The 23,179-nt window shown below is 48.3% G+C and overlaps 1 protein-coding gene across 1 annotated transcript in view; it reads right to left on the bottom strand.

Annotated features, from left to right (window-relative positions):
- Positions 1–16: 16 nt before the first annotated feature.
- The window catches only part of TMOD1 (tropomodulin 1), an 81,536-nt gene continuing 58,373 nt past the window's right edge, over positions 17–23,179 (bottom strand). Inside the window, exons 6-10 of the mRNA XM_081236596.1 lie at positions 22,869–22,999; positions 21,020–21,127; positions 16,584–16,727; positions 7,253–7,397; positions 17–617 (exon numbers count right to left, since the gene is read on the bottom strand). Coding sequence (XP_081092722.1) covers positions 553–617; positions 7,253–7,397; positions 16,584–16,727; positions 21,020–21,127; positions 22,869–22,999 — 593 coding nt within the window. The 3' untranslated portion in view covers positions 17–552. The remainder of the gene's footprint in view (positions 618–7,252; positions 7,398–16,583; positions 16,728–21,019; positions 21,128–22,868; positions 23,000–23,179) is intronic.

Below are 23,179 nucleotides of genomic sequence, written 5' to 3'. Positions count from 1 at the left end.
GTCTTTCTTGAGGGGAAAAAAATTGTGTTCTTGATCCAGAAATCAATCTAGCAACTTGAATCTTGAGGTTCTTAAAATTTAAAGGAGAATTAATAAAGAATGATGATATGTTCTGTTTGCTAAAGAGCTAAGATCAAATTGGTAATAAAATAGTTTATAATGCTTTTCAATCACGTGGAAGAGGGTGCTGTTTGTTCATGTTACACATTTTAAATATACCTGAAACACCACACAGCAAGGTCACCGAAACTGGGCTCCTGGGGTGAAGTCACTGCTGCTCTAACATTGTCTTCAGTAAGGTCTGCCAGTTCGGGGGCTTTTTAGTTTTTAAATAATAACCGGACTGAACTTCTGTGACTAAAGAAAAACTTCACATTCACCATAGTTTATAAAATTTTCAACTACAACCACTAGCGAACCTAACACCTTAGTGCGTAAAGAACTGAACCACAACAGGGTTTGTGCTGGCATTTGCCTTCCGGTTTCCACTGCAGAGCACAGCCTATCAGTAGAACACGTCCAGTTCAAAGGCGTGGTCGGCACCCGCACACACTAGACGCCACTCCGGCACTTGGGAATGATGGGCCCGGTCAAGTCTGCCAGCCTCCTCTTCCTCACTGGAAAGGAATGGAGATGAGACGTGAGCCAGCTGTCCCTGTGCACCCGAACCACCACCGTGGCTCTGAGAGCGCCGGGAAGCTTCTTGACAACTTTGCTCAGCAAACTCTGATGTCTGGTGTTTTTAAAGGACAGCTTGTGAGCCTTCACTGAGAGGAGGGTCTGTAGTGGTGTAGATTCGTTCATAAAGTACTTCTAAATCGCTGGCCATACAGGTATAAAACCCACTTTATCCAACTCCGCTGTTGTCCTTTGTGTACAGAGGCCCCGCGGCTGAAGATCCTCACTCTGGTCAGATAAGATTTAAGTTCAGTCGATCTTAATGAGATCTTAACCTGGTGGAAACATTTCCCCCAACTCTTCCTCAAAGCGTTTGGCCTGCCTGTGTAAACAACAGTGTCTGCCCTGAAGATTACCCTGTATTATCTGTGTCCCCTTATGGTCAACCTTGACGTTTTCCCGGGGGCAAGACAATATAAGCCCAAACACTGTTCACATAACAAAGTAGTTAAATGTAAAGCATGAGCCAGGGGGTTGCAGGCTGGGGTCATTAGCTGACAGGATGTCGGGGATGGTTGGAGGGGCGGGTAGGGCTCCCTTTGTTATAGCAAAGGGAGAGGGTTCGAAACAAATTATAGTGTCTGCAGATGAAAACCAAGCAGCAAGCTAGATCAGCCACAAGAGAAAGGTCGGTCAACGACTGTGGAGCCGGTAGGGGGCAGTCAAGGGGGCTGCCGGTGGGGCAGAGACAGGAAGCTATTGCGAGAGGAAAAAAGTCTGTCTATACTTAGATGTCTTCCAGTTCCTGAGCTGAGCAGGCAGACCTCAGATAGATGCTTACGGGCTGCAACAAGAACCGAACTGAGGCTAGGCGCTGATGTGGAGGGGCGCGGGGGCACACAGGCTGCCCAGCCTGGGGCCTAGAGTTTAGCCTTTGCCTGAGCTCCTCCCCTCCCCTCCACCCTCCTCGTAAGAACAATGAATGCGAATCAGTGGGCAGTCTCCTGGAGAGAAGACAGTGTGTCCGGCCAGATTTCTGGAGACCATCAGAATGTCCAACAGCTTGGGGGAAGATGGGGGGGAACAAAACCCAAAGCCCAAAGGGCAGAAGTTTGCCCAGAGTGACCAGAGGGTTTACATGAGCCAGGCTTGACAGCATCTCCACGTTAGCTGAACAAGCATTACACCCCTTTTGCACTCAACCCCTCATTGGAGCCCCTCCAACAATTCTGGAGTGTCAGTGTTGTCACCATTGCCATGTTATGGATGAGGAAAGTATGGCAGGGAACAAAATAGTAAAGCCGGTACCAGACGGAACCAAGGCTTGTGACTCATCTGGAGCCTCGGTCCAGCGACTTCCTCAGTACAATCCGGCCCTGTCTATGTAGGCTTTACATACCCACATCTCATCTGGTTCTCACAAGGAGGACTAGCTCCTTTCCCCTGGAGAAGGGAAGGGAGCCAGGGTTCCTGAGAGCAAGCGGCAGAGCCCGGAACCTGAGTCCCCAGCTCGTGGCTCAAGGTACAGAAAAGGATCCCGTGCTGTCTCCCCCTCCCTGCCCTCAGTATGCACACTGGGCTGCACCTGTGCAGGGTTCCCCTGCCACTGGCTTTTGCAGGGACTGGATGGGGAGAAGGGAAAGGCACCCACTTATTCAGGTTTTCTTTTTTTCTTTCCATTTTAATAATGAAGGAAATTGAGGCCAAGAGGGAAGTAACTTGCCTCAAGTCACAGTGAATAAGAGACGCAACTGGGAGCAGAAGCCAGGTCTCCCAATATCCTTCTTCAAATCAACCTGCTTTTTACATTCATTAAAGCAAACTCCTCCACGTTGCTTATCATGGCAACTGCCAGAGACTCGTTGATTGTCAGAGCCGGCAGGAATCTCGAGTCATCTGGGCCAACCCCCATTCGAGGCTTGAGCTCCCTCCAACACTTCCCACCAAGCTTTACACCTCCATCATGTCTTTGGGGGGCATTTTATATTCCTTTATATTCAACAGCATTGACTGAGTGCTATGATGTGCCAAGCACAGGTACCAGAAATAAAGATTAACAGGGGACCAAGATATACCTACAAGAAATCTGATAAAACATCACAAGTACCCTGGTAGATCTCTATCAAGTATGAGAGGCACAATGAACGAAGTGGTCAGATTTTCCAAGGACGGCGGGTAAGTTGTACGCCGAATCTTAAACTATAAAGGGATAGACGGTGGGCAAGTACGGGGAGCATTAGGAGTAACAGTCCTCTAAAGGGAGGCTTTTGCCTGGGTCACTGGGAGGCACTCCAGCTACCTGGACCGGTTGGTACCAGTAGGGCAAGAGGATGGCTTGTTGGGGTGTCAAGAGATGAGTCTGGCAGGGCCTCACCCAGAGAGGAGGTGGAGAGCACAGGTTCTGGGGCCAGACTGCCGGGACAAGTCCCACTTCCGCCCATGGACAGCGGGTAACCTTACCTACTTCTCTAGGCCTCTGTCTCCTTACTGTAGGAGGGGGATGACGACAGCACCTGCCTCAGCTGGTTGTTGGGAATGTTACAGGAGTTGGTAAGATTGAAGTGTTCAGAGAAGGCCTGGCACGCAATAAGTGCCCTGTAAGTAAGTATCAGCTACGATTACTAAGGGACTTAGAAGCCATGTCAAGGAGTTTAACCTGAGAGCAGTGGGAACACAGAAAAGGCTCTAAGCAGAGTGGTGGGACAAGCTTTGGGATGAGCGCTGCGTGAGATGCCCACCCCGGAGGAGCTAGAGGAGCTGCAGGGCCCGAGGACGTTTCAGGACGCCCGGTAAATGTGATGAGGGCTTGACAAAGGGCAGGGCAAGGTGGCTGGTGAGGAGGTGGCTGGCTGGGCTGGGGGTAGTGCATAGAGAGAGGTAGAGATTTCTGGCTTGAATGGCTGTGAGGAAAGTAGTGCCCTTTCCCAAGATGGTTTGGGGGGGAAGATGATGAAATTGATTTGGGGTGTATGTGCTGTGTCTGGGGCGCCTGTTAGAAAGGTCTTCCTTGAGAGTATAGTAAAAAAGTGACTTTCCCAGGAAGGGATGTTTTCTGCTTTTAAACATGTTACTCTACCACACAACTGTCTTAACCTGGAGGCTGCAATTGAGATTTCATTAAGTGAAGAGGGCTTCAGTGGCAGATTTACAGGACCTGAGTGCCAGCCTGGCTCTCAGCTATAAATAGTGTGGAGATAGGAGTTGTCTGAGGTGTCACCATGGGAGAAGAGAGATGGGGGTCCTCGGCTCCTTCCTGACACCCCCCTCACACTGGTACCCCACTCTCTCCCACAGAACCCTCTGTTAAGAGCCCAGGGCAAAGGCTGGGAAGGACCAAAGACATGCCAGTCAGGATGGGTCCTGGGCAGGGCTGACCCATGGCCTTAGGGATTAAATGTCTCCCAAGGAAGAGCCCACCTGCCTCGCAGGCAAGCAAAGCCCAGCTCCCGCAGACCCGGCAATGGGCCAGGAGCCAGCACAGAGGTAGGCTGGAGTGAGAAGGAAATCGGAGAGGCCCGCTCTCGACCGCACGGAGCTTGCCCGCTGCTGCCAGGCTGCAGCAGCAGACACGGTAACAACCACGGTGGCTGGACCGGGGCCGGCAGGAGGCTTTTATGACAAACATATTCAGCTGAGAAACATGGAAGCCTGTCTGCTTCATCAGAGCATCAAGAGCAGGATGAAAATACTGTGTTGGAAAGAAAGGCAGGATTTCTCTTTTGCAGGAGGACGCTGGCGCACCATCAGAATCAGAAGTGTTTCTTTCACAAAAATTAGCGGATGGGTGCAAATTTGCTTTTAAAGCTAGATGTCCTACTTCACCAACTAGTACTCTGTTGCGTGCAGTCACCTAGATGATTCTGCTCTAATTCCTTCTGTGGGAAACCTCAAGGGAATAGCTGCACAGTTCCATGGGGTAACTCAGAGGCCCATTTTCATCACCTGTCATTCCTGCCCAGAAAACTGCCACGGTCCCACTTCCCACCTGCTTTCCTCACCAAACTCCTGAGCTTGGCGTTAAAGGCCTTTTTGGCTCACAGCCTCCCACACTTACCCAGCCCCCTTCCCGTGAACACCCCATATACCTGTTCATCGTCCTGCCTTTGCCCATGTTGTTCCCTCTGCTTGGAATACCCTTCCCTCCCTCCTCTGGGAGCTCCTGTTTTTCCGTCCAGGTGTAACGCCCAGTAATAGTTCCTCAATCCTTTCGGGACTTCCTGTCTCTCCTATCCTGCATACTGGGTCCTACCACCTTGCCTTTGCCTACACCAGCACCCCTGCCAGGAAGGCCTCCTGACCTCCCACACAACCTGTCTCTTCCTTGCAAGGCTGACTCAGGCCCACACCCACCAGGATGCTTGGATTAACCCGCCTCTGTCCTCACAAATCATTTGCTCGCTTTGTTTGGATACAGTTTGTAGGCCTTCTTGAATTTGGGGGCATGATTTTGAGTCTCTTCTCCCATAAAAGGTTGTAAAGTTTCTTGAGTCAGGGAACTAGCTTTCTGCTACCCCTTATGTCACCTCGCACAGTCCTGGGCACACAAAAGATGCTCCCAAAGTGCTCACTGTAACTAACAAAGGGCGTGACTTGACTGAGCCACTGTCTAGAAGGGCAGTCCCTCCCGGGCCTCAGTTTCTCCAGAAGAGAACTGGAGGGAGGAGCCTGAGGTCCCGTCCAGCTCTGGCACGCTGGGCTCCTGCCGTAACCTCAGCAAGTCCCTGATGATAGGAATTGGGCCTGGATTTTGGAATCATAGACTCTCAGGACAGAGAGTCCTCAAGGGCCATTTCTTCTAGCCTCCAGCTGACCCTGGGGTCCCCCCTACAGCACCCCTGACTCTAGTCATCCGGAAACTTCTGTCCCTAGAAAGAAGTCCTCCAAGCCATCTTGCCACTGGAAGACCAAAGCTGGATTAGCCTTGAGATAGGCACCGAGAGACACATAAGAAGCTTAATCTAAGCTGAGAGAGAAAAAAAAAAAAGTGAGATGACTGTCTATCAGAATAGAACTCAAGGCTTTTAAGTGCTGGTTCTGCAGCCAGATCACAGCTGGGCCAACAGAGTCCAGGTCGCAGGCCTTCCTCAGCAATTCAATGTACCTATCACCTCTGTTACACCATGATAATTCTAATTCTTAGCTGTTTGTGTCTGCTCTGTTTTATTTCAAATAAGGACACTTCAGATAAACCAGGACACCTGACCTGGTGTGGGGTTTTTTGTTGTTTTTGTTTGTTTGATGAACTTTTCTAGATCTGCAGCTCTAGAAAAAGTAGCAGCTGGAGTAAGCAATGAATAAATAGCCTCTTAAGAACAGGAAGCTATACCTTCAACAGCCAGTGCCCTATAGGACTTTGACAAATGTTGGTTGAATTGAGTAGCTCTGTGGTTATCTATGCATAGGTTCTGTGAGTACCTGCCTCGTGGATACACACTTACATACTCATCCCCATTCTTCTAGGCCTTCCATGTATTAACCTAGCTTCAGATTCATCATAGGAAGTGACATACCTGAACTCCGAGATGTGCTTTAGTATTAAGCTCCTTGCATTTTACTGAGCGTTAGAAACAAAAAAAAGAAACACATTTAGAGCAGGTTTGAATTTGATGAAGAACTCACTGAAGGCATCGTCCTTTAGAAATATAGTTATTTCACAATTCAATCCCAGAAAGAAGCTTTCTTCTTTTTAAAAAACTCATTATGCTTCCTTCTCTTCTGACAAGAATAATGTAACTTGGTTTGTCTTCCTCCTGCCTTGATTCTAGGAAACTCACAGCTGAATATAATGATCAATTAAGTTAACAGACCTACTCCTTGTTTTTTTTCTTATTTTCCTATAGCCTTATCAGACATACTCCTCTTTGGACACTCTATCAAGTTCTTTAAGCAGCCAGCAGGAATACACGTGACAAATAACTAGGCATAGAGCTTGAGAACCCTTAGCATCTGGAAGTAAGTCGGTGATTGGTCTCCCTTTTTGTTCAACTGACTAGTATTTCTATTTGGTGTTTGCTCCTAAGAAAGATTGTGACATTTTCTTTCTTTTTTTTTTTTAAGAAAAAAATACAAACTATGTCTTTAACTGAGATTAAATATAACCTGTTTTACTTTACTATAAAGTCAGCATTTTCAACCTTCACGTTAAAAGCAACGTGAAGTCCCCTAGGTTGGCGGTGTGGATAGTAGGGCTGGTTGGTGGCCTTGGGATCTGGGGCTTGGGCCACACTGTATGATCTGGAGAGGACTCTGGGCTCCAAAAAGGGTATTCAGAAGAGGAGGAGACTCCATGTTGGCTTTGTGCCTCCCACGTTTCATTTCACCCGGCTAACACGCTGAGGGTGCACTCTGGGTCCAGCCCTGTGCTCAGCTGAGCTACCTGCAGGGAGGAGGGCCTGGCCTCGGCACCTGCAGGCAGGGCGCTCGCGTCTAGGCAAGGGTCTGGGGGGAGGCAAGGCGCAAACACCGAAAACAAGGGAACGGAATCAGCATGAAAACTGGGAGTCAGGCCCAAAAAGAGGACTCCCTTGGGGAAGGCGGCAGTGGAGTTTTCCCTGCCATACTTCCCATGACAGGTGGAAAGAGCGACAGGCGGAAAGAATGAGAGGCGGCGGGTAGGCTGCATATGTCCACTCACCAAGGTCGTTGTTGTTCATCATCGCGTTGGACGCCCGCAGCCGGGGCCCCTGCTGAGTGAAGTGGTAGCCGAATTTGAGAAGTGTTGCATTTTTTTCCAACATGCTCACGATCTCCATTTCCACTTTGTTGCCCAAGGGCTGGCTCTTTGATCAAGAAAAGAACACAGTCACCTCTCACTCATTTGTGCAGGACCTAAAATAAACCTTCTCTACCTGCAGAAACCCTGAGTGGTGGGCGGGGATTTTAATACCTCCCTGTCCCCGCCCACTCCAAGAACGGCGTGGCGGTGGGGGGGGGGCGGGCAATGGAAGTTTGGAGAAGTTGAAAGGTCACACAGCCATATTAAAAAGTAAATATAATCTTAAAGAGGTTTGAAAAGACAGGAGCTAGCCAGGAGCGAATGAGCTGAGATTCAAACCCAGGGCTGCTGGACACCACGAACAGATCTTTCTACTGCTTCACTGCAGCCTTTCCTAGAATATTTCAGAAGGAAGGACCTTCACACCATCTAGTCTCAGGGAGATTTAAAAATCCTACGGCCCAGGCTGTCCCCCATACTAATTAAATCAGAATCACTTGCTGCGATGATACTCAGGTGTCTGTGGTTTTTAAAACTCCCCAGGTGATTTCAATACACAGCCAGGTTTGCTAGCCAATCCTTTAGCAATTTACAAATAAAGAAACAGGCCCCGAGAGGGAAGAGGATGTGCCTAAGGTCACAGAGTAAGTTGGGACTGCCAGAGTCAGCCTCCTAAAGCCTCACTCTGATCATGCTAGTTCCCTACCCCCAAATCTATAGTGATCATCTGACAAAGATGAAAAGGAAGGGAAAGGAAAACACGATAATACACAGTGTTGGGAAGGATATGATGAGGATATTCATCAGTTTCATTTATACAAGTGGGGATACAAGGGAAACAAACGTTCATCAAGAGGGGGTTGCTCAAATAAATTATGGTTCAGCTTTAGAGTAGAACATGGGCAACTGTACAATGATGGTGCGAACCGTCAGTTCCAGGCTGGAAAATACGCCATGACACAATATTGAGCAGACAAAGCCTAGTGACAAAACGGGTCATATTTATGTAAAGTTACCTCTATTTCCCATATACATACATATATGCACTGAAAGGCCTGGGAGCATATTGGTGGTGGTGGAATTTGGGGGAGTTTGTGTTTTCTTCTTTGCATCTTCCTGTTTTGTGTTCTGTTGTTATCTTACTGTATTGTTTGAGTTTTATGTACAATAAGATATTAAAAAGTAAATATAATCTTAAAGAGGTTTGAAAAGACAGAGAAGGCAAGCTAACATCATATTTAATGATTAAAGACATTCCCCCTCAGAGCAGGAACGAGACAAGGAAATCATCTTGGATGTCAATTATGTAAGAAAATGAAAGAAAAGTCACCATATTGGAAAGGAAGAAGCAAAATTATTCCTATTTGCAGATGACACAATACTGTATCTAGAAAATCCTAAGGAACCCACAAAAAACTATTAGCGCTAATAGACAAGTTCAGCAAGCTTGCAGGGTGTAAGATCGATATACAAAACCCAGCTGTGTTTCTATACACTAGCCATGAACAATCCAAAAATAAACTTGACAATAATTCCATTTACAATCACATAAAAATATTTAGGAATAAATTTAATAAAAGAAGTAAAGACTTGCACGCTGAGAACTATACCACAGCATTCTACATTAAGGAAGACCTGAATAAACATAAAAACATCCCATATTCACGGATCAGAAGACTTAATATTGCTAAGCTGGCAAGACTGCCAAATTGATCTAAAGAAGCAGCAAACAGAAACACATAACCACCTCCAATCACTTCCCACTGCCAATAACTGCTGCCATTTATTGAGAGCTTACTATGTTCCCAATGCCTTGTGCGCAACTTGCAGGGTCTCAATTCATTCAATAACCCAACAGGATAAGCCCCGCCTCCTCTTCAGCCTGGCACTCCAAGTGCTGCAGTTTAGTCCTTGTCTTTATTTCCTCTCTCAGTCTTTACTCAGCCTGGTTACCCCAGGGATGGGGAGTCTGGTACCTGGTACCTCGTGCAGGCAGAGGTCTATTTCTAAATGTTCATGTGCCCTCCTGCCTCCATGTGGAATGCCCCTACCCTCCCGTACCCACCTGTTGGTGTATCCTTAGTGCTTTAATACCCATCACAAATGCCCCCTTCCCCACGAGACCTTTCCTGATCCTTACCCCTGGAAACCATCCTTCCCCACTGGACACTCAAGTGGCCCACTGTTTGTCCCTCTCTACTCCCAGCCCAGTCTGTCTGCATTACTGGGTCACCTGCCTCCACAACTGTCTCTCCAACTAGACCTGTGTTGTTCAGTACAGAAGCCACCAGCTGCATGTGGCTCTTTAACTTTAAATCTTCTTTAACTGACATAACATTATATTAGTTTCAGGTATACAATATAATGATTCGATATTTGTATACATTGTGAAATGATCACCACAGTAAGTCTAGTTAACATCCATCCCCATACATAGTTATCAATACAAAAAAAAGTGTTTTTTTTCTTACAATGAGGACTTTTAAGATTTACTGTCTTGGCAGCTTTCAAATATGCAATACAGCGCTATTAACTATAGTCAGTATGCTGTACATTACACCCCCATGCCTTATGTATTACTGGAAGTTTGTACCTTTTGACCTCCCTCACCCATTTCACCCACACCTTACCCCCCACCTCTGGCAACCACCAATCTGTTCTCTGTATCTATGAGCTTGGTTGGTTTTGCCTTTTGTTTTTTCTTAGATTCCACATATAACTGAGATCATATGGTATCTGTTTTTCTCTGTCTGACTTATTTTACATCACATAATACCCTCTAGGTCCATCCATGTTATCACAAATGGCAAGATTTCATTCTTTTTTATGGCTAAATAATATTCCATTGTATATACCACATTTGCTTTATCCATTCATCCATCAATGGACACTTAGGTTGTTTCTATGTCTTGGCTATTATAAATAATGCTGCAATGAAATGGGGATACATATATCTTTTTGAATTAGTGTTTTCATTTCCTTCCGATAAATACCCAGAAATGAAATTGCTGGATCATATGGTCATTCTATTTTTAATTTTTTTAAGGAATAGCCATACTGTTTTCCATAGTGACTGCACCAATTTACATTCCCACCAATGGTGCACAAGGTTCCCTTTTCTCCACATCCTTGCCAACACTTGTTAATTCTTACCTTTTGATAATAGCCATTCTAACTGTGTGAGGTGGTAGCTCATTGTGGTTTGATTTGCATTTACCTGATGATTAGTGATGTTGAGCAACTTTGTATGTACCTGTTGGTCATCTGTATGTCTTCTTATTCAGATCCTCTGCCCATTTTTTAGTCAGATTGTTTGGGTTTTTTTAAACCTTAAATTTAAGTAATTAAAATTAAATAAAATTTATGTGGAATCTAAAAAATAATACAAATGAATATATATAGCAAAACAGAAACAGACTCACAGATATAGAAAACAAACTAGTGGTTATCAGAGGGGAGAGGGAAGTGGGGGGGCAAGATAGGAATAGGCGATGAAGAGGTAAAAACTACTATGTATAAAACAGATAAGCAACAAGGATATATTGTATAGCACAGGGAATTATAGCCATTATCTTGTAATAACTTATAATGGAGAATAATCTATAAAAATACTGAATCATATTGTACTGGAGTGTAGTTGATTAAAAATGTTGTGTTGGTTTCAGGCGTGCATCCAAGTGGTTCACTTATTTATACATGTGCGTGTATCTATTCTTTTTCAAATTCTTTTCCCATTTAGGTTATTACAGAGTGTTGAGTGGAGTTCCCTGTGCTATATAGTAGGTCCTTGTTGCTTATCTATTTTAAATATAGCAGTGTACAGGCAGTGTACTTTAAGGCACCACACCGTAGGATGTTTGCAAGAAACAAAAACGGAGTTTGCCCTTGGGTTACTCTCTTTCAAGGCAAACAGGGAATAATAGGTTATACATATTTATCTTTGTTATAAACACACACACACGTGCACGCACACATGCACACACACACACAAACCCATCTGTTTGGATATACAGATGTTCTCCTAGGCCAAAATTTTAAGAAGAACTGATTGTTAAAGTTATTGAGTGTGAAAGTGGGCAAGATTTTCAACTGTATTATTATAGAATATATAGAAATAAAATCCAATCTAGAAAAAAAATACTGAATCACTATGTTGTACACCTGAAACTAATACAATGTTGCAAAGCAACTATACTTCATTTAAAAATTAAATAAAATTTAAAATTCAGTTCCTCAGTTGCATTAGGCACATTTCAAGTGTGCAAGAGCCACTGGCTAGTGGCTACCATATTGTCAGTGCAGATACAGAACATTTCTATCAACACAGAAAGTTCTGTTGGATGATGCTACCCTAGACTGTGAGCCCTTGGAGAGCACACAGTACCCTGTATCTCTAGGGCAAGGGCAAGGAATTGAATTGATTGGAAAAAATAGGAACAGGATCAATGCACAGCAACCCGGGAAGGTTGAGAAGACACATCAGCCCAACACCCAAATGGACAAGCATGGAACCGCAGCTGAGACTCCTGACAGAGGACTACTCCCAGGTATTATGAGTTCACTGGAGCTTGTATGGGTTCAGATGGGGCTTGGACTGCTGAGTAGGGCAGGCAGAGGGAGGATGGTAAGATTCCACCAGCCCATCCGGCAAGGCTCCTGAAAGGGCTGGGAAGAGCTCAGGCCTGTCCTTGAAGGAGCCAGCACAGCCCTGGGCTCTGGCCGGCTTGGCCTGGTAGATGATATAGAGACTGTCTGAGACCCCAATCCACTTCTTTTAGCGCCTTTTCAAAATATGAAGCACATTCTCACTGTCAAATATTGGAATGAAAAGTTGAGAAATCCGGCGAACTGCCCCCACATGTTGCCCGTGTCTTCATTGGGGCAGGGGTCCTGTTTCCAGACCTCATCTGTGCTAAGGGGCAGGGAGAGTGCCCCACGCCCTGTGGGTCCTGGGAAGGGCCTGCTGGAGGGAGCTGGGGGGTGCGGGGGAGGAGGGTGAATCAAGACGGGCGGAGAGCGGCCCCACTGTTGGCATAGGGCCGGCCAGGGATGTACGGGGCCTGCAGGCATCCCATGTGTGCTGCCTGCTTCCTGGGCGCCGGGAGGGTCTCTCCTGTCCATCCATACATGCAGCCTGTCTGGAAGCTGGGCTCCTCAGTTCCAGCCCAGCTCTGACACTAACTTGATCCATGACCTTGGCCCAGCCGGTCCCTTCTCTGACCCTCGGTTTCCCCACCGAGGGATAAAAGGAGGGTTGGACTAGGTGTGTCTCAGCGCGCTGGGCTGCGGTCAGCCACCATCTCCCACCCCAGCCTCACTGCTGTCCCAGGGCAACTCCAGGCGGCAAGAGAACATGGCCTGGAGGTAAAGAGAGCCTGGCTGAGTAAATAAACTGCCCCAGAGTCCTATTCCTGAATCTGTGTCCCGAGCCAGCCTGCGAGGCTCCGTGTCACCCCAGGCAGAATGCCCCAAATCCCTTTCTTTGGCCGTATAAGGAGAAAGGAGGACACAGACGCTGACACAGGCTGCAGGTGCAGGGGCTGCGGAGAAAGCTGCGGCCTCCGGAGGCCCTGGTGACTAACCAAGAACGAGGAATAAACCCAGCGCCACTCACCACCTCCTCTTTGCCACACCGCCCAGAGCCCAGGCCTCCCGGCACACTGCGAGAGGTACAGGTGGCGTCCCCTAGCCCGGGCCAGCAGAGCCCCCTCCCCAGACTTCCTTCAGCCCACCCCTCCCCCACCAGGCCCCAGTCCAGTCTCTAGACTCCAGGCTCCCAGGAGCACCTCCCCACAGGCCCCCTGCATCTGGGCAGTCAGAGCCCCCTCTGGTCTCCTGGGCCCGGATGGCCTCGCCCCACCCCCAATCCTCTCCTATCCAGCCGGGAACCATCTTCGCAGAGCATGACTCTGACTGGTGCTGATAACAGCCCACAGACCACTTCCCCTCAAACCACCCATTCAGAGCCCTTTGGGCTCCTAACTCCTTTTTTCGCTTTCCTCTGGCAGTCCCATTAATCTAGTTTAGTTTGGATGGGCTCCACGGCTTCCCCCTCTCCTTCTCTTTGTTTGTGTGGTTCCCTGCACCTGAGGCCGTGGCCACCCTCTGAGATACTGTCCACCCTATGGGTTTATCTCAAATTCCACCTCTTCCAAGAAGCCCTCCCTGATGCCTGCTCCTGAGATTTCTCCCCCCAGTGGCCCACTGTCTGTGGCTTGCTTCGGCACCTGGTTGGATGGTCAGCTGAACACTTGTCCGTCTTCTTATCCAGTGTGGAATCCCTAGAGGGCAGAGCCAGAGCCTCATTCACACACAGAGCCCAGCATAGCCCTGGGGTACAACAGGCACTTATCAAACACTGAGATGAACTGAAAAAAGATGCTCCTGGGATGGGGTGGGGGCAGGTGGTGACCAGTGCTCTGGCCTGGCACCAAGGGAAAGGGACAGCTGAGAAAATCCAAGACCCACACACAACTACAGTAGGATTCAAGAGCCCAGACAGGCATAGTTCATGGACTTTAGAGTCACAAAGACGTGGGTTCGAATCTTGCCTTTGTTACCTCCTTACTGTGCGACCTCGGGCAGGGTACAGAGCCTGCCTGGGCCTCAGTTTCCTCATCTACAATACTGGGGTGGGTTGTGACAGCTACTCACAGAGAGTCTTTGCAAGCATTACATGAGATAATGGATATAGGGTACCTGCTCAGTACATTAACTCTTAGAATAACGTGTAAACTCCCTAAGTCACCTTCCGAGTAATTATAAAAGTGAACAACTTCATAGTTTGCATCTCTTATCTCCTTAGAAGTAGAGATTCTTACTATCCCCATTTTACAAACGAGGAAACAGGCTCAGGGAAGTGAACGTCCTTGCACAGGATGTTTAGCCAGGGTGAGGGTGATGGTCAGCACTGGCTCTGGGGAGACAGCGCTGAGAGGAGTAGTGGGCAGCTCACTCCCTGTAAGCTGCCGCTGCAATGACCTGAGGCCAGTGCGCTGGGTCACCTTTGGCCAACGTTCTGCCCCAGGGCTCAGGTTTCAGCTGACACTGGGTAGATCCTGACTCCCTGCCTGGGTAGGCCCGGAGTCACATGAGTGGCCAATCCCAGGGCCTGGCCCAGGGCTGCTGCCAAGCCTGCTACATGCCTTTGTTCCATCTGATCTGCCTGCGATAAAGCAGGGTCAGCAATGGAAGAAAGGGTGGAAGTGATGGGGGCTGGGAATGGGTGATGCAACCACAGGCCAGTGGCGTATGAGAAATGGAAGGTGTTGGATGCAGCAAACTCTCATGACAGGGCTGCTGCAGGCTGATGTGGCCTCTTTATATGAATTAGAGAAAAGTGCCTTCTCTGGGTGAATAAAGCCCCATACCAAGTTTTGGAGAGTAGAGTATGGGTTGGATTTTGCCCCCTGCGTCCTCCCTGGGCAGTGAACAACATATACAAATATCCAGGGCAGCCCTGCTTATAAAGTGCCACTGCAGGGCCAAGTTCTGAGCCGGGTAATAGGATATGGACATGACTCAGACACTGCACTATCTTCTGAGAACCTCACAGGGAAGCTGAGGTGCTAGGAGAACACAGGGAAGGAGCACCTAACTCTCTTGGGGGGAGGCTTAGAGGCCCTGTGGCAGGCTGAAGGGAGAAGGCGGTGATATGCTGGCTCTTGGGAAAAAAGACAGACAGACAAACAAACAAAAAGGTTGGACTTGTAGTGTTTGCCAATTTCCATAGTGTAAATACTCTCACTAGGAGTGACTTCAAGGTACCAGCGTGCCATCACTCAAGTGGAATTGAGAAGGGATGTGTACAGTCAGCTCGAGCATGCTGGTTCAAGCTGACTCTAGAACCACTAGGAGAAAGAGAGGCTTCAACTGAATCCAGAAGGAAGAGGAGGATTTCTCTAGGCAGAGAAGGGGTGGGGGTAGGGGATGACATTCTAGGGGGAGAGAAAAGCAAGAGCTAAGACATGGAGGCGTGAAAGTAAGTAGGGAGCAAACTGTGAAGAGTTTTGAAGGTTTATGATTGGGAGGGGACCATCAAAGTCTTCTGGAGGCTGGTGATACTTTAGTTATTGGCCGAGGTTACCTGCCTATTATGACTCATTAAGCTGTGCATTTAACTTCTATGCACTTTTCTATCTGTTTGTAGTATTTTTCAATAAGGATAAAAAAGTAGAGATAATCTCATTCAGGGACAACCAGTGTTTACAATTTTGTTATACTTCCACCCAATCTTTTTCCTATATACATATGTATATGACCGTTCAGCAAACGTTTTCATGTAGGGGGAAAAAACGCCCAAGTTCCCTATCCATAAACCGTAAAGAAGAAAGCATTTTAGCACTGGAAGCAACACGGTGTACTGGAGGGAGTGTGGGCTTTAAAGTCAGAGACCTACATTCAAATCCTGCTTCCGAAAGTGCTCACTTGGCGGCCCTGAGAAAGCTGCTTGCCTTCAGCTTCTCTGAGCTGTTTTCTCTTCTGCAAACTGAGACTGATAACACCCATATCCTGCAGAGTTGTTGGGAAGATCAGAGATGATGTGTCTAAGGTGCACAGGACAGAGCCTGCCCCCCAGGACACCCTCAACACATGCAACATACAAGATACTCTTATTAGCATTGTCTTAGAAAGTTGGAACTGAGAGAGTCGCCCTGAAAATAAATGACGGAACCACAGAAGGTATAGAGGAATGATAACCCTGTAAGGATAAAGGCAAACTAGAATTTGCCCAGTGAATAACCTTCATGGTAAGGAGACCCAAAAGTCCATTGAGTGTGTGTGTGTGTTGTGGGGGGGGTGACTCATGAAAATGGGGACGTTTAGCCTAGTGAGGAAGACTCCAAAGGTTTATAAAACCTGTGCACCAGATGTGTCCTGTGTGCAGCAGAGAACAGAGTTAAACTCAACAAACAGCACTTATAGGAGCTGATTTCTACTGGATATAAGGAAGGATATTCTCACTAAGAATGAAAGGGGTGATCTCGGTAAGGAGTGAGCTCCCCATCGCTAGGGGTATCCAAGCAGAAGGTGGAGGAGCACTTGGTGGGAATGATGAAGAAGGAAGGTGAGCATGGTGGAGGGTGTGGACTGGACAACCTTGGAGGTCCCTTAAAGCTGGGCTCTGGTGCTTTTATAAGCAGCAGCATCTGCTCTGTCCAGCAGCATCTAGTCCCTATGGCAGCAAGCGGGAAAGTACAGATTGGCGAGCATCAAGTGAAGGACACAAGGAGACCTCCGCCCATCTTACCTGGTTATCGATCTTCAGTTCCACCAGAGAAGTGTTGTATGGAAGAGCTTCCACCAGGCGCAGGATCCCGGCTCCGGAAATGAAGTTGGACTCCACGTTCAGTGTCTTCAACACCTTGTTCACCTTGAGCATCTCAGCAAGGGCCTTGAACCAAAGGAGAAAATGCAGGGTACCCATGAGTTAGCCTGATCAAGGCTGAAGCCCCTGTGGGTAGAACCTAAAATACTGAGGGAGCCTTGCTGGGAGTGAGAGTCCCTTGCACACCGTCAGGGGCCAGGCAAGACGATCTCCACAACTCCCTTCACCAAGCACTACTCTGTGTCTCTCCTCCCCTCCAACTTGCCATGGCCCCGAACCCCTAGCTGGAGATTTACAGCTCCATAGCCTGCGTCCAAAGCCTCTATTACCTGGTTCCCCCACTCTGATCAGCCTCAACTCTGGCTGCCAGTCTGGGTGGGGCTACTCTCAGTTCCCCGGGCACACAGTGCTTTCCCTCTGCTCTGCCTGTGCTCATCCTGTCCCTGGCACCTGGAATGCTCTTTCCTTTCTGCTTCACTCGTTCAAACCCTGTCCCTCCTTTAAGGCCATTCTCAATGCCCCTTTCTCCAAGAGCCTTTGCTGATGCCCCCCAGCTAGCTGTGCCTGCCCTCTTGAACCTCACAGACTTAATCCATAACCTCCCTCAAGGAACTTGTATTCCTGCGTTTAGAGTTGTTTTTATTCTGGCGTTGGCTCCGCCATTAGCCTATGTACTCTTGGTGGGCTGATGGTCATCTTATTCATCCCATGGTGCCCTCCAACCCACACAGTGCCCAGCACATAGTAGGTCCTCGGTCACTGTTCACTGAGTGACTAGTGGAGTCCCAACCTCCCTATATGCTCTCCACTTGTCTCTTCTATGTCCCTGTTGTAATTCCATGGAGTCGTCATTCTCTTTGAGCAGCAGAGAGGGGAGCCTGGGAAGCCATCCCGCTGGGCAAGTGACCAAACCGGAGGAGAGGAGCTCGGGTGGCCCCAGCACGTTTTGGAGGACTTCAGCCAGGGGTGCAGATGATAATCAGAGCCTCTAAAGGAAATGAGGTAATTAGCAGGTGGTAGAAACGACGTGTCGCGGAGGAAAGGAGACACCAGCAGCTGATGGGCCAGGATGTATGATCAGTGGGCCCTGGTTGTCAGAAATGATGATCTGATCCAGGAATGCCCTTCCCACTGGCCCTGCTTGCTGAAACCTTTGCGAGGCTCAGCTCCCAGGATGCCTTCTGAGCCAAAATCCTCAGCTCCCCCTGCTTCCATGTACCCCAGGATGACATGTCAGCTTCCTCTGTGACCCTGAGTAGGTTGGACCCTCCTGAGGGGAGGGACTGAGTCTGTACCCACTCTATAGCATCCTTCTTACTCCCCAGGAAAGGCCTGGCCTGATAATCAAAAAATTTAACAACCAGTATGTCAGTGCACCAGGCCAATCCAAGTAGACATACTAGTGGCTGAGCTGGTCCTGGAGGCACTGTCATGCCAGGTGTCAACTCTTTGTTTGCTGGATCAGAGTGGAGGAACGGACAGGAGAAGAGCTGGGGCAGGCAGTGGGGGCACTAGCAGAGCTCTGGAAGCCTATTTACCAATTGTTCCGGAAGTATTTTCATCTTCAAAATGGGTATCCTGGTGTGAAGGGGCTGACATCAGCTGTTGGCCTGGCACAGGGTCAATTCCCCACAAACATTCGTGGAGCTGAGCTGAGTGCCAGCATGCATGGGTGTAGTTTCTGATCCATGACATAGCAGTGGACAGGGCATATGGCTTTGCCAGCTGTTTCTCCGTGGGCAAACTCAGGATCTACCAAGATGTCCTGAGCCCAGAGGACATCTATCTAGAGGTTCTCTACTGGCAGCAGTGAGAGACTATGAGCCATTTCCATCACTTCAAAGACATCAAAGGAAATGCCTTATGTATTTTAAAAATCAGAAAATAATTGATGGCTATGAATGGACTTCAAAGCAAGGAAAGTTATTAGGGATAAAGAAGGGTAGTATATAACGATAAAGGGGTCAATTATCCAAGAAGACATAACAATCCTTAATGAGTACGTGCCTTATGACAGAGCATCAAACTATATGAGGCAAAAACTAATAGAATTGCAAAGAGAGATAGATGAATCCACTATCATAGTTGGAGACTTCAATACCCCTCTATGGATTTGGACAGATCCAGCAGGCCAAAGATCAGGAAAGACATAACGGAACTCAACGACACTGTCTATCGACTAGATATAATTGATATCTATAGACTACCATCCAACAATAGCAGAATACACATTCTTCTTGTGTGCACATGGAACATTCACCAAGACAGACCACATTCTGGGCCGTAAAACACATCCTAACAAATTTAAAAGAATAGAAATCATACAATGTCTGCTCTCAGACCACAATGGAATCAAACTAGAAGTGAATAACAGAAAGATAACTGAAAATTCCCAAATACATGGAGATTAAACAACACACTTCTAAATAACACATGGATCATAGAAGAAATCTCAAGATAAATTAAAAAGTATTTTGAACTATGACCAAGTGGGATTTATCCCAGGTATACAAGGTTGGTTCAACACTGGAAAATCAATTAATATAATTCATCACACCAACAAGCTAAAAAAGTAAAATAGTCATTTGGATAGATGAAAAAAAAGCATTTGACAACATCCATGCATGATAAAAACTTTCAGTAAACTAGGACTAGAGGGCAATTTCCGTAAATTGATAAAGAATATCTACAAAAAAATCTACAGTTAGGGACTTCCCTGGTGGCACCGTGGTTAAGAATCCACCTGCCACTGCAGGGAACACGGGTTCGAGCCCTGGTCTGGGAAGATCCCACATGCCATGGAGCAACTTAAGCCATGTGCCACAACTACCTAGCCTGCGCTCTAGAGCCTGCAAGCCACAACTACTGAGCCCATGTGCCACAACTACTGAAGCCCGTGCGCCTAGATCCCGTGCTCCGCAACAAGAGAAGCCACCACAATGAGAAGCCCATGCACCATAATGAAGAGTAGCCCCCGCTCACTGCAACTAGAGAAAGCCCTCATGCAGCAACGAAGACCCAATGCAGCCGAACATAAATAATAATTAAAAAAACAAAACATAATACCATTTATATTAGCACCCCAAACAATGAAATACTTAGGTATAAAGCTGACAAAATATGTACAAGATCTATATGAGCATACTACAAAACTCTGATGTATGAAATAAAAAAAGAACTAAGTAAATGGAGGTATATTCCATGTTCATGTACAAGAAAACTCAGTATTGTCAAGATATCAGTTCTTCCCATTTTGATACAGATTCAATGCAATCTCAATCGAAATCCCAGCAAGTTATTTCGTGGATATCAACAAACTGATTGCTACTAAATGGTTAATTACCATGCCTGGTAAGCTAATTCCTGTACCTTTTTACCTGCTATTAGTATTGTAGTAGTCACACTGTACTGTTATCCTTTAGCTGTCTGCATGGCAGGATGGACCATTATGTTCATGAAAGTGGGAGCTATGACTGTCTTGGTCACAGTTGTATTCTCAGAGCCTAATTCACTCCTGGGCACAGAGAGACTCCATAAATATGTGTTGAATGTTTTTTTTTTCTAAAAATGAATTGATGGCTACTTTATAATAAGTACAATTTAATCTAATCAGCAATATCTTTAAGACATAGGTAAAAAACAAATAAAATCGGTCATTGGGAACCACTGATGAAGATAATAATTTTTAGATATGGAGAAACTGAGGACCAGGGAGGGGCGGGCCCTTGCTTACTCATGACATGCTGAGTGGTGACAGAGCCGGCTTTAGGGTACATTTGACTTGTTTTTTTGTTTGTTTGTTTTTTGCGGTATGTGGGCCTCTCACTGTTGTGGCCTCTCCCATTGCAGAGCACAGGCTCCAGACGCGCAGGCTCAGCAGCCATGGCTCACGGGCCCAGCCGCTCCACGGCATGTGGGATCTTCCCGGACCGGGGCACGAACCCACGTCCCCTGCATCGGCAGGCGGACTCTCAACCACTGTGCCACCAGGGAAGCCCCATTTGACTTGCTTTTAAATCTCAGCTCCACCTCTCACTTGCTGTGCGACTTTGGACAAAGCAAGTTGCCTGAGCTCCCTTTACCTCAGGTTCTTCATGTGTAAAGTGGGGAGCCCTGCACCTCTGGGATCAGGGGTGGTTATGGAGATTAACCAGGATAATGTACAGATGGTGCCTGGGTAAGGGCTGTTCTGTCCATGTCCTCTCCTGGCTCCTAGCCCTGGGTCTTTCACCACATCACACCACACCACACCACACAGGGTTCTTCATCAGTGGCACATGGCCAGTCCTGAGGCTACAAACGTCAACCTTCCTGTTTCTATGCCTCCCACTCTCAATGCAGATCAGAAAGGTACATACGAATGCCACGGGGTCATTGCTCCGTGTCCCCACGATGCTGAACTTCTTCACATATGAGTTCTCTTTCAGGGCTTCTGCATACGCCTTGAGAGTGGGTATGGGGATATTCTGCAGAGAGAAAGGCAAGCAGTGACCAGCAGCCCCTGTCAGGGGCGGGCAGGGCAGAGAGGTGGGGCAGCAGCTCTCTCACACGTGCAACCTGATTCCCTGCAAGTCTCTGACCAAAAAGCTGAATGGGCAAAGGGTTCCTGCTTTGCCCCAAATGGCTGAGATTGGAGGAGAACTTTCGGGTAAACAGATGGAGAAAATCCTCCCTGAAAATTTCAGATAGGACCTGTAATTTTCTCTTTGTACGTGCGGAGACCAGAGGAGGAGGAATACATCAAGGCAAAGGATGCAGAAGAGTGTTGGGGTGAGAGCTCAGGTCTGGGGGTGTGGGAGAGGGCAGGGGCTTGGCCTCCGCCCCAGCACTGGCAATGTTTCTGACTCACTGTGTGATGCTGGGGAAGTCTCTGCTCCTCTCTGGGTTTGTTTCTGGAAAACTAAGGTGTGGCTTGGCCCTAGATGATCTTTAAGAGACATCTGTCCCAGGGGATCTCAGCCCTGCCACACATCAGAGGTGCCTGGGGAACTTTCACAAAGTGCTGATGCTCAGGCCTGCCCCGGACCAATAAGATCAGACTCTCTGCGGGGAGAGGGACCGGGCATTGGCATTTATTTACTTTTTAATCTCCTCAAGTGAAAACCACTGATCTAGTCCAACTGCTTCACGTGCATAGGGGAAACTGAGGTCTGGAGAGGGCCGAGCCCTTGCCTGAGGCCTCACGGTGGAGACACAGGGCCGTGGCCAGGTTCCACACCCCCATGCCTCCTGGTACGCACTGCCAGGGTGCACGGCTCTGAATTGTGCCAGCGTCTCCCACTGTGCACACGGCAGACAGTGGAGGCGCCCGAGAGAGAGAGCCTGGCTGTGTTTGAACGGATCTCTCATTTCAGAGCGTCACTTTAGCCCCCGTGGGAGCACAGCATGGAAGGCCAGGTGCAGGAGAACACTGCGGGCGCAGGTTTCCAATCTGATTGTGCCGTGGGGCTGGCAGCCACTTAAAAGAAAGTGGAGAAGAAAGGAAAGGGGAGCCGGGGAGTGAGGGGCCCACTTCTTATCTTACATCCACACCCCCCGAGAACTAATCCCTCTGGCCCCTGGGCTGAGCAGGTGGGCAGGCAGCTGGGCCTGCTTCTGAATTCCTCCTGCAGCCTGTCCAGGGTAGGACTGCCTGTCCATCCGTCCCCGCTCTGCCCTTAGTGGTCACACAGGAAAGGTCCGGAGAGATGTGGGCCGACGGCTTGGAACATGTCTTTGGACATTTGGGCTGACAGTTCCCTTCTAAGGTTGCAGAATGAGGCTGAATATGTGCACGCTACACTGGTTCAGGGCTAGGTCCCTCCCCAGGCTTGGGTTACCCCATGAACCTGGTGGGCCCTGGGCTTTTCCAGCCTCGGGATCCCGTGCGGCCATATGTGTCTGACTCGCAATTTTATCTCAGAGAGGCTCTCAGTGTTTTGAATAAGGTGGCGGGTTTCCAGAGCCGAAGCTGGGTTGGCCTGTGGTGAACATCTGGGTCTGATGTCAGTCCCCAAAAGAAACCAGAACCATGGGCCGTGCTGGTTTACACTGTCCTCCCTCCGGAAGCTTCTGTCTCTATTCCCTCCCCAGAAGCACCCAGAGTCCAAGCAGAACCCTGCTGTGTCCGCACAGCCAGGCCCGGGTCGTCTGGGTCTAGGTGGCACTAGACATGGCTTCCCCGCCTCCCCCCAGCAGGGCAAGTGGAGTGAAAGGGGTTAACCTCACCCGGATGTTGTTGAGGTTGACCTCTTCAAGTTTTGGGTCGTTGCTCTTTATCCGCTCCAGCGTTTCCTCCAAGTCTGTTGCATTTGGTTCTTCATCAGGCACAGGCTTGTATTGTGTAGGTTTGATCACACCTAGAGTGACCGACAACAGGCAGGTGGCTCACAGAGACGGGGCGTCACTCTCCCTCGACAGAAGGACACCGGAAGGAAGCGGCAGCAGAGCTCAGGGACACGGAAGGCTGAGCATCTCAGGGGCTATGGGGGATGGGGGCGGGCAATGGCCGGGGCCAGGAGTCTGGGCCCTACTTGGAC

Source organism: Mesoplodon bidens, assembly GCF_964165515.1.
Source record: "Mesoplodon bidens genome assembly, chromosome: 6".
Taxonomy (NCBI): domain Eukaryota; kingdom Metazoa; phylum Chordata; class Mammalia; order Artiodactyla; family Ziphiidae; genus Mesoplodon; species Mesoplodon bidens.
The sequence above is the reverse complement of the archived record's forward strand: the minus strand, read 5'-3'. Positions and strand labels throughout refer to the sequence as shown.